Source organism: Peromyscus eremicus, chromosome 8a (assembly GCF_949786415.1).
Source record: "Peromyscus eremicus chromosome 8a, PerEre_H2_v1, whole genome shotgun sequence".
Classification (NCBI taxonomy): domain Eukaryota; kingdom Metazoa; phylum Chordata; class Mammalia; order Rodentia; family Cricetidae; genus Peromyscus; species Peromyscus eremicus.
The window spans coordinates 86,825,076-86,837,565 of NC_081423.1; the positions used below are offsets into that span (position 1 = coordinate 86,825,076).

Sequence of the window (12,490 nt, forward strand, 5' to 3'; positions counted from 1 at the left end):
TGTGAGTTTGAGGCCAGTCTGGTCTACAGAGTAAGTTCTAGGACAGGCTCCAAAGCTACACAGAGAAACCCTGTCTCGAAAAACCATTAAAAAAAAAAAAGTATCTTACTATCTTCCTTTCATTCCAGCTCTTTCTCATTTTTCAACAGCATTCCTCCTGGTCATAGCTTACTTCTCCCTCTGTTTAAGATTCCCCCTTTTAATTGCTCCTTTTGTTGTTATTTTGGGTTTTTTTGTTTTTAGTTCTTTCTTTTGAGACAGGGTCATGCTGGCCTTGAACTTGCTCTGTAGCTGAGGATGACCTTGAACTCCTGATCCTCTTGCCTCCTATAAATTATAACCCAAATTCTCACCCCCTCACACCCTAAAACTTCTTACCATTATGCTAAAATCTAATGGACAAAGTTATTATGGAGGAAAGGGAGGTAAATTTCACTTTTTAGTCTTAGATATAGTAAGAGTATTATTGCTAACAATACTTTAAAAACAAAGAAGAAACCTGCTGGATTCTATCTCCCATAAATATATTCTACTCTCTCATGCTTTTATATAAGTCAAAATTATTAAGTAGTGGTTTACATGCTATTACTGCAACTATCATATCACTTTCTTTAGAAGGCTTTTGGGTCCAGAAAAGCAAAAGAATCAGTAAGACAAAATTACAGCATGAAATAAAAAATAATCATGTGAATAACCTCCTTATCCATTTAATTTCATGTTAGGCCTTAAAAGGGCCTTAGAAGGGCCTTAGAAGGGACTCTATACTAGGAAGAGAAATTTGGAAAGAAATGCAGCTTTGGAAGAACTGATACAATGTACAGAGACACATACAGCTCTGAAGATATAATCCAGAATTATATTAATTCAAATACTAATAGCTGTCACCATGTAAACAGCTGGAGATGAGGCTAACTAGAGAAAACAATTTTTACGCTGCGATGAGAAATTAAGGAAATGCTGTACTGACGCATTAAAATATTTACTATTTGTCGCCAGTCTTACCTAAGGCAATTCGCAGCAATTTCTAAAATCGGTTTGCTTTATAACTTCAAAATAAAGTTTATGGCTTAACGACAGTAATTTAATGGAGGCCAACTCTGGACATGTCAAAGATCATACGGTGGAATGAAAAATCTCCCAAACCCAGTCCATCACCAAGGGACAAAAGGTTCAGTTTCTTCAGATCTGGCAGGGAGAAAAAAATGACTTGGCACTGCATCACACACTTAAACCCCAATAGGGTTTCTTCTGACAGCAGCACCGTGTGCGTCAACGCATACCTTGGTGTGGTTAAGGAATGGACGAATAGTGAAATGGATGGGAAAGCAATTATCTCTAATTTCCTAAACACCTTCTAAATCTGCACGATAAAATGCCTCTTGGTACCCATGCCAGGTAATGGCAAAATCCAGACCTGCCCTTTCGCCCACTCCCCTGCTCGGGTGTTTGCACCGCAGCACTGGCCCTGGGAGTTCCCTTCTCAGATCGTCATTGTCCGGTGGGAAATCCACTGAGCGAGAACGGTAAGGTAGGTGGACCAGAAAGTCTGCTACCGAAACAAAAACTATCAAAACCGCGGATAATTTTACCTTCTTCCCTCGACCATCTCACGTAAAACAAAACCAAGGAAACACCAGGAAACTTGCCCCATCGGGGTGAAATCCCACCAGCTCGGTTCAAAAGCGCTTCTGTGTCGGGCCCCGGGGCGCCGAGCACTCGGGGCGCCATCTCGGCCCCTCGTTTCCCACCGCCGGCAGGGCCCCCGACTAACAGGAGGAGAGATGGCCGGAAGCCAGTACCGACGGGAAACGAGTGATTCCCGCTGAAGCCAGCTCGCACAAGAGGCGAGAAGGAATGCGGGGCCCGGGCTAAGCTCGGCCGAGTGGGAAGGCCTCGGGACTAACGAAAGACAGGTAAGGCTCGCCGAAAGGGAGGCGGGAGAAGCGGGGCCTAGGCCGCAGCAGGCCGCGAAGTGGCGGCTCGCTGCTTGCGACCCAGGCATGGCGCCAGGCCTCGGAGCAGGCGCTAGCATTACCTGGACAGGTTCCTGCAGCACCGTCATCCTTGAGGCTCAGGCCCACTTTCTGCAGTGCCTCAGGCCCCCCCCGTAGCGGCTCCGGCCCGGCCAGCCCCGGCTCATTTAAACTCACCAGCGACCGTTACCGGGGGATGGGGGAGGCCGAGTGGTTGCCGAGCTCCTCCGAGCGCGACACGGAAATATCCGAAGTGGAGAGAGCCAAACGAGAGAGAGACGGAAAAGCCCGAGAGATGTCGGAAATACCCGAGGGGGAGTCGGCGGGGGCGGAGCCCGCAGCCGGAAATTGTCGAGTACTACCGGAAATCGTTGGGTTGGACCCAATCGGAAGTGCCTCTTCTCAGCCACGCCTTTCCCTACGCACGCCACGCCCAATCGACCACGCTAACTAGGCCACGCCCAAAGAGCAACTAGTAGGAAGGGCCTGGAGAGACGGACGCGGTGCCTCCGCGTTGCATGGCGGATCTTAGGTCTGGCTTCACGCCTTGGCCGTTCTGCATTGTGCCCGGTAGATTCAGTGAAGAGTAAAATACTAGTTTGGGGTTGAATTTGATAAAATCTTTTGAGTTTAGATCATTATCCACTCCTGGAATTCGTACTCAGGCCTCTGAGGAAAATCGAGGGATTTTTGGAACATAACAGTTCCCGAAACACATAGGATTCCTGTACTCAAAGAGATTATGGTCTGTTTCGGGGGGAAAAAAAAAAGAAAGAAAGAAAAAGAAAAAAAAAAAAAGACTAGGCTGCGCACTTGCCTAGCATGCACGAAGCCGTAGAGGTGGATCGCCATACCACCCAAACCAGACATGTTTTGACATTACATGCCTGCCTTGGGAGCTGGATGCAGAAGGATCTAGAATACAGTATTTTACAAACTAGATAGTGAGTTCGAGGCAAGCCTGGACTACATGACACCTTGGCTCATAAGAGAAAAAAGAAAATCAGTGTAACTGAAAACTACAGTTTGTGCTACCTGTTACAGATAATGTAAAACTTCAACTTCAGAGAAGAGGGAAATAAATATGGATTTAAATGATGGATGTAGATACAGACACAAACAGGAGGTTTAACATCTGCTTTTTTGCCACGTCCTCAGAACAAATCAAGGAACTATTAAAATCTCGCCTTTCATCAGACAAGGGCCTTTCATCAGACAAGGAAAACTTCCAAAAGTTAACTTTGTGTTTGGACTCCTCTAAGTCAGATGTGAAACCGTCTCTAGACGTTGCCTACATACTGTAGTACCATGAAGGACGGGTGCCCAGGCAATTTTCAGCTGCCCCTGTTCTTTTAGTGGGGTTGTGTTAGATGAATTAGAGTGGGAATAGATGTCTGTGCTGACCTACACAACAGTCTCTAGCTATTTAAAGTTCAGCTTAAATCAAATGAAATTCTTCAGATAGTCTAGTCCCATCCCAAAGACCTGTGTGGTAAGAGAGTCACATGGACACAGAATGTTGTCATTATTGACATGGCTAGAGCTGGAGGACAGCTTTACCCGTGGGTCTAAGGCTTGGTCTTACTATTATCTCGGCCTCTCAGTTCTCCCCCACAAAACCTTTCTCTTCATACAGGGGTCACTCACCAATCAGTGGCCGATCCTAGCTTGAATTGGTGGCTGTCAAGCAAGACCGTGAAAAATGGAAGCTGTGAGGCCCCTTCCAGCCTCGATCTGTAAGTCAAATCCTTTTTTTCTTGTTGGTCAGTTTATGACACATGATCAGTCTGGATCCACTAGGAGGAAAACAAGCTCTATCTCTTGGTGAAGGAGTGACCCTGCAAACGGTATGCCCTATGGGAGGGATTGTTGGGTCATGTTTGACACCACTCCCCCATCCCCACCCCCCATACTGGAGAGCAGACCCATGGCTTTGCAAATGTTAGACAAGCACTACCACTGAGGGGCACCCTCAGCTCTGGCCATCCTTGGAAATGGTCTGCCATATCAGGTAGAAGACGAGAGAGTCTGTTGGTGGGAATGGAAAGAAAGGGATGGGTAAGAGATGTTACTCTTAAAACTTGACCCTATAAGCTGAACCGCACTGTGGAATTATTGTGATAATTTAGAATGCTGTGGGACTACGCTTTAGTCATTTTTCTTGTTGCTCTGACAGAATGACAGATGAAGCAACTTAACAGAAGGCTTGCTAGGCTTGGTGTCGCACGCCTTCAGTCCCAGCACTCGGGAGATGGAGACAGGTGGGTATTCGTGAGTCGAAGACCAAGCCAGCCTGGTCTACATAGTGAGACCCAGGACAGCCAGGTACCCCATCTCCAAAAAGAGAGGGGTTCTTCAGGCTCACAGTTCAGTGTGCAGTCCGTTCTAGTGAGGAAGGCATGGCAAGAGGCACTTGAGGTGACCAGTCACATTGTGCCTGCAGTGAGGAAATGGAGAGAGGCAAGCTGCTGCTCAGCTCCCTTGCTTCTTTTCATTCAGTCTGGGGCCCCATGCCACAATCCTGCAACCCACGTTTAGGGTGGTCTTCTCGCCTCAGTGAGCCTAATGAAGAAACTCCCTCACAGACAGTCCCAGAGGCTCATTTCCATGGCTGGGTCACTTTAAAACCTGTCATGTTGACATAAAGATGAACCATCGCCGATGATTAATTATTTGGAAACTTTTATTAAACAGTCCAAAGCTGTGTTAAAAACAATCTAAAGCTGTGTTTGCATTCTATAGCAACCACACAACACGAGTAATGTTGAATTTGTGGTTATTTTATACGCTGAGCTCTTCTGTCACAAAGGGTGTGTCAACTCAAGTCTTGACTTGTTCAAAGGAGTTTTGTAAACCACAGAGGAGGTGGATTTTGAGCGTAGAATCTATTTTTTCCAAAGCTCCTGCCCCATAGGAAAGAACACCTAGGGCTGGAGAACTACCTCAGTCAGTAGGCCCTTGCCTTACAAGCAAGAGGACCTGAGTTCAGTCCCTAGAACTCATGAGAAAAAGCCATACGTAGTGGCACACAACTGCAATCCCAGGGCTGAGCCAGCAGAGACAGGCATGTCGCTGGGACTCACTGGCCAGCCAGCTTAATCTACTTGGCAAACTCTAAGCCATGTGAAACCCTGTACCAAAACCAAGGTGGAGCCAGACATGGCAGTACATGCCTTTAATACCAGCACCAGGGAGGCAGAGGCAGGCAGATCTCTGTGAGTTCCAGGTTGGCCTTATTGCACAAATCCTAAATGGTCTTAATAAAAACCTGGAGCCAGCCTGGCGGTGGTGGCACACGCCTTTAATCCCTGCACTTGGGAGGCAGAGGCAGGAGGATCTCTGTGAGTTCCAGGCCAGCCTGGTCTACAGAGTGAGATCCAGGACAGGAACCAAAACTATACACAGAAACCCTATCTTGAAAAAAAAAAAAAAAAAAAAAAACACAAAACAAAACCTGGAGCCAGATATTGGGGTAAATGATGAAAGATCAGAGAAGCAAAGGAACAAACCACAGCCACTTCTCAACTTGCTAGCTCCTCAGCGGATCCTGTCTCCACAGATCCTCACACCAATGCCTCTGAGTCCCATATGCTTCCCAAATACTAGGATTAAAGGTGTGTGCCACCACTGCCTGGCTCTGTTTCTCTCCTAGACTGGATCAATCCCATGTAGCCCAGTGTGGCCTTGAACTCACAGAGATCCAGATGGATCTCTGCCTCCCGAGTGCTAGGATTAAAGGCATGTACCACCACTGCCTGGCCCCTGTGTTTTTTAACTCTGTGGCTGGCTCTGTCCCCTGATCTTCAGGCAAGCTTTATTTCTTAGATTACAAATAGTACCACATAGCCTCTTCTACATAGCCCAGATGAGCCAGTGCTACATAGGGACGCCCTGTCTCCAAAACAAAAACCCAAAGCAAACCACCCTTTTCCCCAACAACCCCCCCAAACAAAACAAAACCAAAACCCCAGACAAAACTCCAACAAGACAAACAAAAATCCCACCAAGGTGCATAGTGCTTGGAAAAGACACCGGAGACCTACACACACACACACACACACACACACACACACACACACACACACACACACAGCCTTCCTTCTGACTACTGTTCATCCAGTTAATAGTCTGTTATAGTAGTTTTCTACTGATCCATGGCAAACTCACATTATTTGAAGTACTCTGATGAGCTCTTGTCCTTTGGTTGTGAGCCTACCCTTAAATGGCTGGCTCATCTCTCCAGCCTATCCCATGAGTTCTTTTAGAACATTTTACTTATTTCTGATCCTGGGAATGCTGGTTAGTTCTTGTCAACTTGACACGAACTACCTGGGAGGGGAGAACCTCAGTTGAGGAATCGCCTCCCTCAGACTGGTCTGTGGGGCATATTCTTGATTGTTGTTTGATGTGGGCGGGCCCAGCCCACTGTGGGAAGTGCTAATCCTAGGCTGGGCGGGCCCAGCCCACTGTGGGAAGTGCTAATCCTAGGCAAGTATGACCTTGGCTATATAAGAGAAGTAGCTGACCGAGCCTTGGGGAGCAAGCCAGTAACCGGTGTTCCTCTGTGGTTTCTGCTTCAGTTCCTGCCTTGAGATTTCCTCTGTGAGTTCCCTTAGTTGCTTTTGGTCGTGGTGTTTGTCACAGCAACAAAAAACAAACTAGAACACTGGTTGACCTACTTAAACTCAACATCTTGCAACTTCTTTGGTACCCTGCAGTTATCCAATATCGAGTACATTTATCGGAATTAGGTTTCAATAAGCATTAGCTCCCAAACGTAGATTATTTGTTTTAAAAGTATTATTATTTTTAAAGATTTGTTTTTATTTTTGTATTTGTGCATATTTTTGTGTGAGTTTATGCTGTATGTGTGTGTGTGTGTGTGTGTGTGTGTGTGTGTGCCTGAAGAGGCTAAAAGTGGGCGTCAGATCTCCTGGAACTGGAGTTACATGCAGTTAATTGTAAGCTGCCTAATGTTGATACTGAGAACTGAACTCAGAACTGAGAACCTCTTCAAGAGCAGCAAGTGTTGTTAACCACTGAGCCATCTCTCCAGCTCCATTTTAAAATTTAAAATTATTTTCTTTATCATTGGTGTGTGATCATGTGTGTGTGCACACACGCATACTCAAACTCATGTATGCATATGCTCATGGGTGAGTGTGTGGATGCCATGGTGCACATGCACAAGTCAAAGGACAACTTCAGGGAGTCAGTTTTTGCTTTCCTTTTTGCTGAAGCAGGGCCTCTCCTGTTATTCCTGCCATGCTAGCTTCCATCAGAATTACAGAGTCCAGCCACCACATCCAGCCTTTAATGTGGCTTTTAGGGATCAAACTAAGGTTTCCAGGCATGTACAGCAAGATCTTACTTACTGAGGCATCTCATCAAGCTCCCTCCACCCCCCCCCCTTTTTTTTTTTTTTTTTTTTTTTTTGGTTTTTTTAAGACAGGGTTTCTCTGTGTAGCTTTGCGCCTTTCCTGGGACTCACTTGGTAGTCCAGGCTGGCCTCGAACTCATAGAGATCCGCCTGGCTCTGCCTCCCGAGTGCTGGGATTAAAGGCGTGTGCCACTACCGCCCGGCTCCACCCCCTTTTTTGGAGACAGGGTCTCATGTATCCCAGGTTAGCCTCACATTCACTATACAACTGAGGTTGACTTTGAACTTTTGATTCTTCTGCTGCCACTTCCTTGAGCACTGGGATTACAGGGCTGTGCCATGCACCCAGCTTATGCCATGCTGGGGAAAGAACCCAGACTGTCATGAATGCTAGGCAAACACTCTGTTAAGTGAGCTACACACACAGCCCACATTGTTCTTTTCCTTGGCCTGGATTTTAATATATTTAACATTCAGTTAAATTTGAAGTCCCTAACTTGTGTCAAAAAACCAGTTATAGGAGCTGGAATATAGCTTAGTTGGTAGAAAGATGTCTGGGATCAATCTCTAGCACCACATAAAACTGGGTATCGTGGTACATACCTGTAATCCTAATGCTTAAAAGTTGGAGATAGGAGAATTAGAAGTACAAAGTTATTGGCTGCATAGCAAGTTAGAGGCAAGCCTGGGCTACACAAGACCCCATATCAAAAAACCAACCAAAGAAAGCCAGACACAGTAATATTGTCGAAGGTCAGGCCCTTGGTAAACAGCTTAGAGCACACCTAGCAAGAGTATTCTTTTTCTGCGTGCCCTCACTTCCCGTCTGCAGCTGGCGTCTTGTTCCTGCCATGTAAGGCCTGTGCCCTCTTTATCTTCCTTGACCTCAAGGCTTCTCCCACCACACCATGTTTTCTCCTTCCTCTGACTCCATCCTCTGTGGCTTTGATAACACAGCCCCCTGTTGCCAGCACCCTCCCTCACTGCTCTGGTTTTTATCAATCTCCCTTGCAGGGCCCTATCAGCCCCTCTGACATTTGATGGCTTCAAGGGACCTCTTTCAGCCTTTTCCTCACCCTACATATTCTTCCTAGCAAATTTGCCTATTCTTGTGGCTTCCATTATCTACAGATCATTAAAAGAAATGGTATCTGTGGCCAACCACTTGTTAGAATACCAGGCCAATTAGACATTTCTATTAGAATGTCCTACAGGCATTTTGTTCAGGATGGGACCTCCATTCACTCTACTTGAAATGCTTCCTAATCCGATTTACGATATCACTGTATTTTACATTGTTCAGTCACATTGCTGATATTGTTGGGGGCCAGGCACAGATCAACAGTGCTGAGGTTGCACCCTGAGGAATCCCCCTCAGTCACTTGGAGCCTCTACTCAGATGCAGCCAGGATTCTTTGTTAACTCTGCAGAGAAGAATTTCAGGGCAGGTCATGGTAATGTGAAGTCATGGAGTTTATTGATTGGGAGAGAATCTATATGCACTTGAGGAGAGTCAAGTATAGGCATTAGGAGAGCAGTATGTCCAAGTGCTACAGCATCAACTATGCAAATGATCTGGGGCTTTGGGAGTTACATTGTTTAGAGGAGCTAATCTATAACTGGGGGAGGAGGAAAAACATGTTGATGTACTCATTTTCATAGCAAAAGAATTGGGGGGTGGGGGTTCATTAATAGCTCAGCCTTGAATTCGTGGGAATCCTGTGTCAGCAGAGCTAAACCCACTATTACTAGATTGGGCAAAGAATAATAAATTTTGAAAACATAACAAGACAAAGAGTGTGGGCCTTGGGTACTTAATAGTGCAAAATAGTGAGGAAGATACGGGTTAGTTTAACGCTTGTGTGCTTTTCTCCTAGCCTCGACTCTCCATCCTTGGGTGGTGTGCTGTTGAGTGTTTTTTGGGCAGCTTAGCCCTGGTTGGAGTCATCTAGGAGGAAGGAATCTCCACTGAGAAAATGGCTCCATCAGGTTGGCTTATAGACAAGTGTGTGGGGCACTTTTCTTGATTCATGATTGCTGCAAGAGGGCTCAGCCCACTGTGGGTAGTGCCCTCCTTGGGCAGGTCATTCTGGGTTGTGTAAAAAGGCAAACTGAGTGAGGAACAAACCAGTAAGCAGCATTCCTCTACGCCTCAGATTCAGTTCCTCAGATTCAGGTTCGTGCTCTGCCTGACTTCCTGCCTTGGATTCTCTCAATGATGGACTGTAACCTGTAAGTTAAGTAGCCCCTTCCCTACCCCAAGTTGCTTTTTGGTCATAGTCTTTTTTTAAAATAAAAAAACTATTTTAATACTTGTCTGCATGTCTGTCTGTCTATGTATCACATGTATGCCTGGTATCCACATAGGGCAGAAGAGGGTATTGGATCCCTTGGGACCACAGCTAAAGATGAATGTGAGCCACAATATGGATGTGGGGAATTCTGGAAGAACAGCCAGTGCTTTCAACCACTGAGCCATTTCTCCAGTTCTCTTGGTCATGGTCTTTATCACACAAACTAGAAAAGGTGATGTCCTTCTCCTAGTATAGGGAGGGTGTTTTTCATGTGGGCATTTTATCACCTGCTTTTAAGAGTAAAAAAGAAGGTCAGGGCTCAAGAGTGTAGCTTGGTGGTAGACCCCTTGAGCCTGGGTTCCATCCCCAGTACCACAAAAAAGAAAAAGAAAAAGGAAGGTCAGAGCGTCCCTCTTGCATCTGCTGTTTTTCAAGTGTCTTTAGCTAAAAATAACCAATGTGTCAAGGCAGCATATTTGATTCTCTGCAACCCCTACATCTAGTTACAAATAGAACTTCTGGTTTCTTCCTGCTTCTAGTCTTCCCTGTTCCCAAAACAGGTCTGATCGTGGCAGAGCCCCCTCTCTACCCACCCCAAGGATTTCCTTCCACACTCCTTACCTCCCTTTCCAAGGCCCTCCCAGGGCTGCTCCCACCTGTTGGGTCAGCCCTGTTTACCGTTCTGACCTTTCCACTCAGCATTTCAGCTGCACAGGACATTTTCATCTGTTCTCCTCTCTCAGAGGCTTTCTGTGTCTTTTCCTCTCTCCTCCGACACTCCCTGTTTGTCTGTTGTGTGAGATGGGGTCTTAAGTAGCAAAGGCTGGTCTCCTCTCCTCTCCCCTCCCCTCCTCCCTGTGTACTGAGGAAAGGTCATATGCAGGCATTGTAAGAAGGTTGTTAGAAAGCCAGCTCATGAGAAGCTGCTTGCTGGCACCTTGACCATGGATGTCTAGCTTTTTAAACTGTGAGAACATAAATTTCTATTGCTCTTGCCACACAGCCTGTGGTATTTTATTATAGCAGCCAGATGCAATGATTATCCTACTTAAGCCTTGTCTTCTAATAGGAAGGGCCCAATCATTCTCTATATTCTCAAATAGTCTCTATATTTGAAAAGCATCAACTGTATAGAAGATGATTAAAAATACTGTGATTAATACAGAATCCTTTATACGTGTTACCTTTTCTTTCTAAAACGTTTTACCTTTATCTTCTTTTATATATTTTATTTTATGTGCATAGATGTCAGGTCCCCTGAAACTGGAGTTACAGACAGGTGTGGGCTGCCATGTGGATACTGGGAATTGAACCCAGGTCCTCTGGACAAACAGTCAGTACTCTTAACCCCTGAGCCATCTCTCCAGCCCCTACCTTTATTCTTTTAGCAGCTGAGTTCTATTTGTCTTCTCAGCCTCGGTCTTGGTATCCTATCCTCAGAGTACTCCCTGTCCTGCCTCATCTAATGACTAGCTCCACTCTCTTACCCTCATGGCAGTATGCTCTTTTCTTTCATATAGGCATGGTAATTGTAATTGTATATTTTGTTTTTAAACTCCATGAGGGCAGGAATCTTAGCCAGCCATGGTTTTCCCATCACCTTGCACAAGATCTTAAAAATATACACATTTTTGGAATACCTGATGGCTAAATGACTTGGATGCTTAAATTTACTTCTATTCTTTATTTTATCTATATTTATTTATTTATTTATTTATTTATTGTGTTTGTTTGTTTGTTTTAGGCGTGGGTCACTATGCCTGGCTTCTCTTCTATTCTTGATGCTATTTTGAACTTTTTCTTTCTTTATAAACGATCTGAAGGGATTTAGAATGAAAGCAGATTTTCCTTCCTGACTGCTTAAGAACCAGCTGCCACTGAACCATATTCAACAGCATAGTAATTACACAGTCCAGGAAGTTCATGACCAGCCACCTATTGCAGAGGAATCAAGCACCCTTCAATATCCTTCACCCTAGGGAGCCCGGGGAAGACAGCTCAGTTGGGACGGTGTTGCCTTGAACGGCAGGCCCTGAGCTGGGTGGTGTGAGCTTGTGACCCCAGTGCTGGGGAGGCAGAGACAGGCAGCGCTCTGGGCTCATCAGCCAGATACCCTGCATGTGGCAAGCTCCAGGCTACTGAAGATCCTTTTCAAAAATCTGAAGAAGGGGGGGGTTGGAGAGATGGCTCAGGAGTTAAGAGCACTTATTGCTCATCCAGTGGTCCTGAGTTCAATTCCCAGGATGCACCTGGCAGCTCACAACCATCTGTAACCATCTAATAGTCACGTGGGATCTGATGTCCTCTTCTGGTGTGCAGATGTACATGCAGATAAAATACCCATATACATAAAATACATAAACAAACAAACAATCCAAAGTAGATAATTCCTGAGGAATGAAGCTCAAGGTTGACCTCTGGCCTCTATACACATGCACATGCGTGTGCACACACAGACTCACATTCTGGTTTTTTGTTTGTTTGTTTTTCAAGACAGGGGTTCTCTGTGTAGCTTTGGAGCCTGTCCTGGAACTTGCTCTGTAGACCAGGCTGGCCTTGAACTCACAGAGATCTGCCTGGTTCTGCCTCCTGAGTGCTGGGATTAAAGGTGTGTGCCACCGCTGCCCAGCCGCAGACTTACATTCTTTTTTTTTTTTTTTTTTTTTTTTTTTCCGAGACAGGGCTTCTCTGTGTAGCTTTGCGCCTTTCCTGGAACCTCACTTGGTAGTCCAGGCTGTCCTGGAACTCACAGAGAGCCGCCTGGCTCTGCCTCCCAAGTGCTGGGATTAAAGGCGTGCGCCACCACCGCCCGGCCAGACTTACATTCTTACACACAGTATATC

At 45.8% G+C, this 12,490-nt stretch overlaps 2 protein-coding genes across 2 annotated transcripts in view; one reads left to right on the forward strand and one right to left on the reverse strand.

Moving 5' to 3' along the window:
- The window catches only part of Cdc27 (cell division cycle 27), a 47,361-nt gene extending 45,155 nt beyond the window's left edge, over positions 1 to 2,206 (reverse strand). Inside the window, exon 1 of the mRNA XM_059271941.1 lies at positions 2,036 to 2,206. Within this exon, the coding sequence (XP_059127924.1) occupies positions 2,036 to 2,062 (27 nt within the window). The 5' untranslated portion in view covers positions 2,063 to 2,206. The remainder of the gene's footprint in view (positions 1 to 2,035) is intronic.
- Positions 2,207 to 3,211: 1,005 nt separating this feature from the next.
- Positions 3,212 to 12,490, forward strand: part of Myl4 (myosin light chain 4) — a 40,399-nt gene continuing 31,120 nt past the window's right edge. The window contains exons 1-2 of the mRNA XM_059271946.1: positions 3,212 to 4,031; positions 4,150 to 4,234. Of these exons, the coding sequence (XP_059127929.1) occupies positions 4,158 to 4,234 (77 nt within the window). The 5' untranslated portion in view covers positions 3,212 to 4,031; positions 4,150 to 4,157. The remainder of the gene's footprint in view (positions 4,032 to 4,149; positions 4,235 to 12,490) is intronic.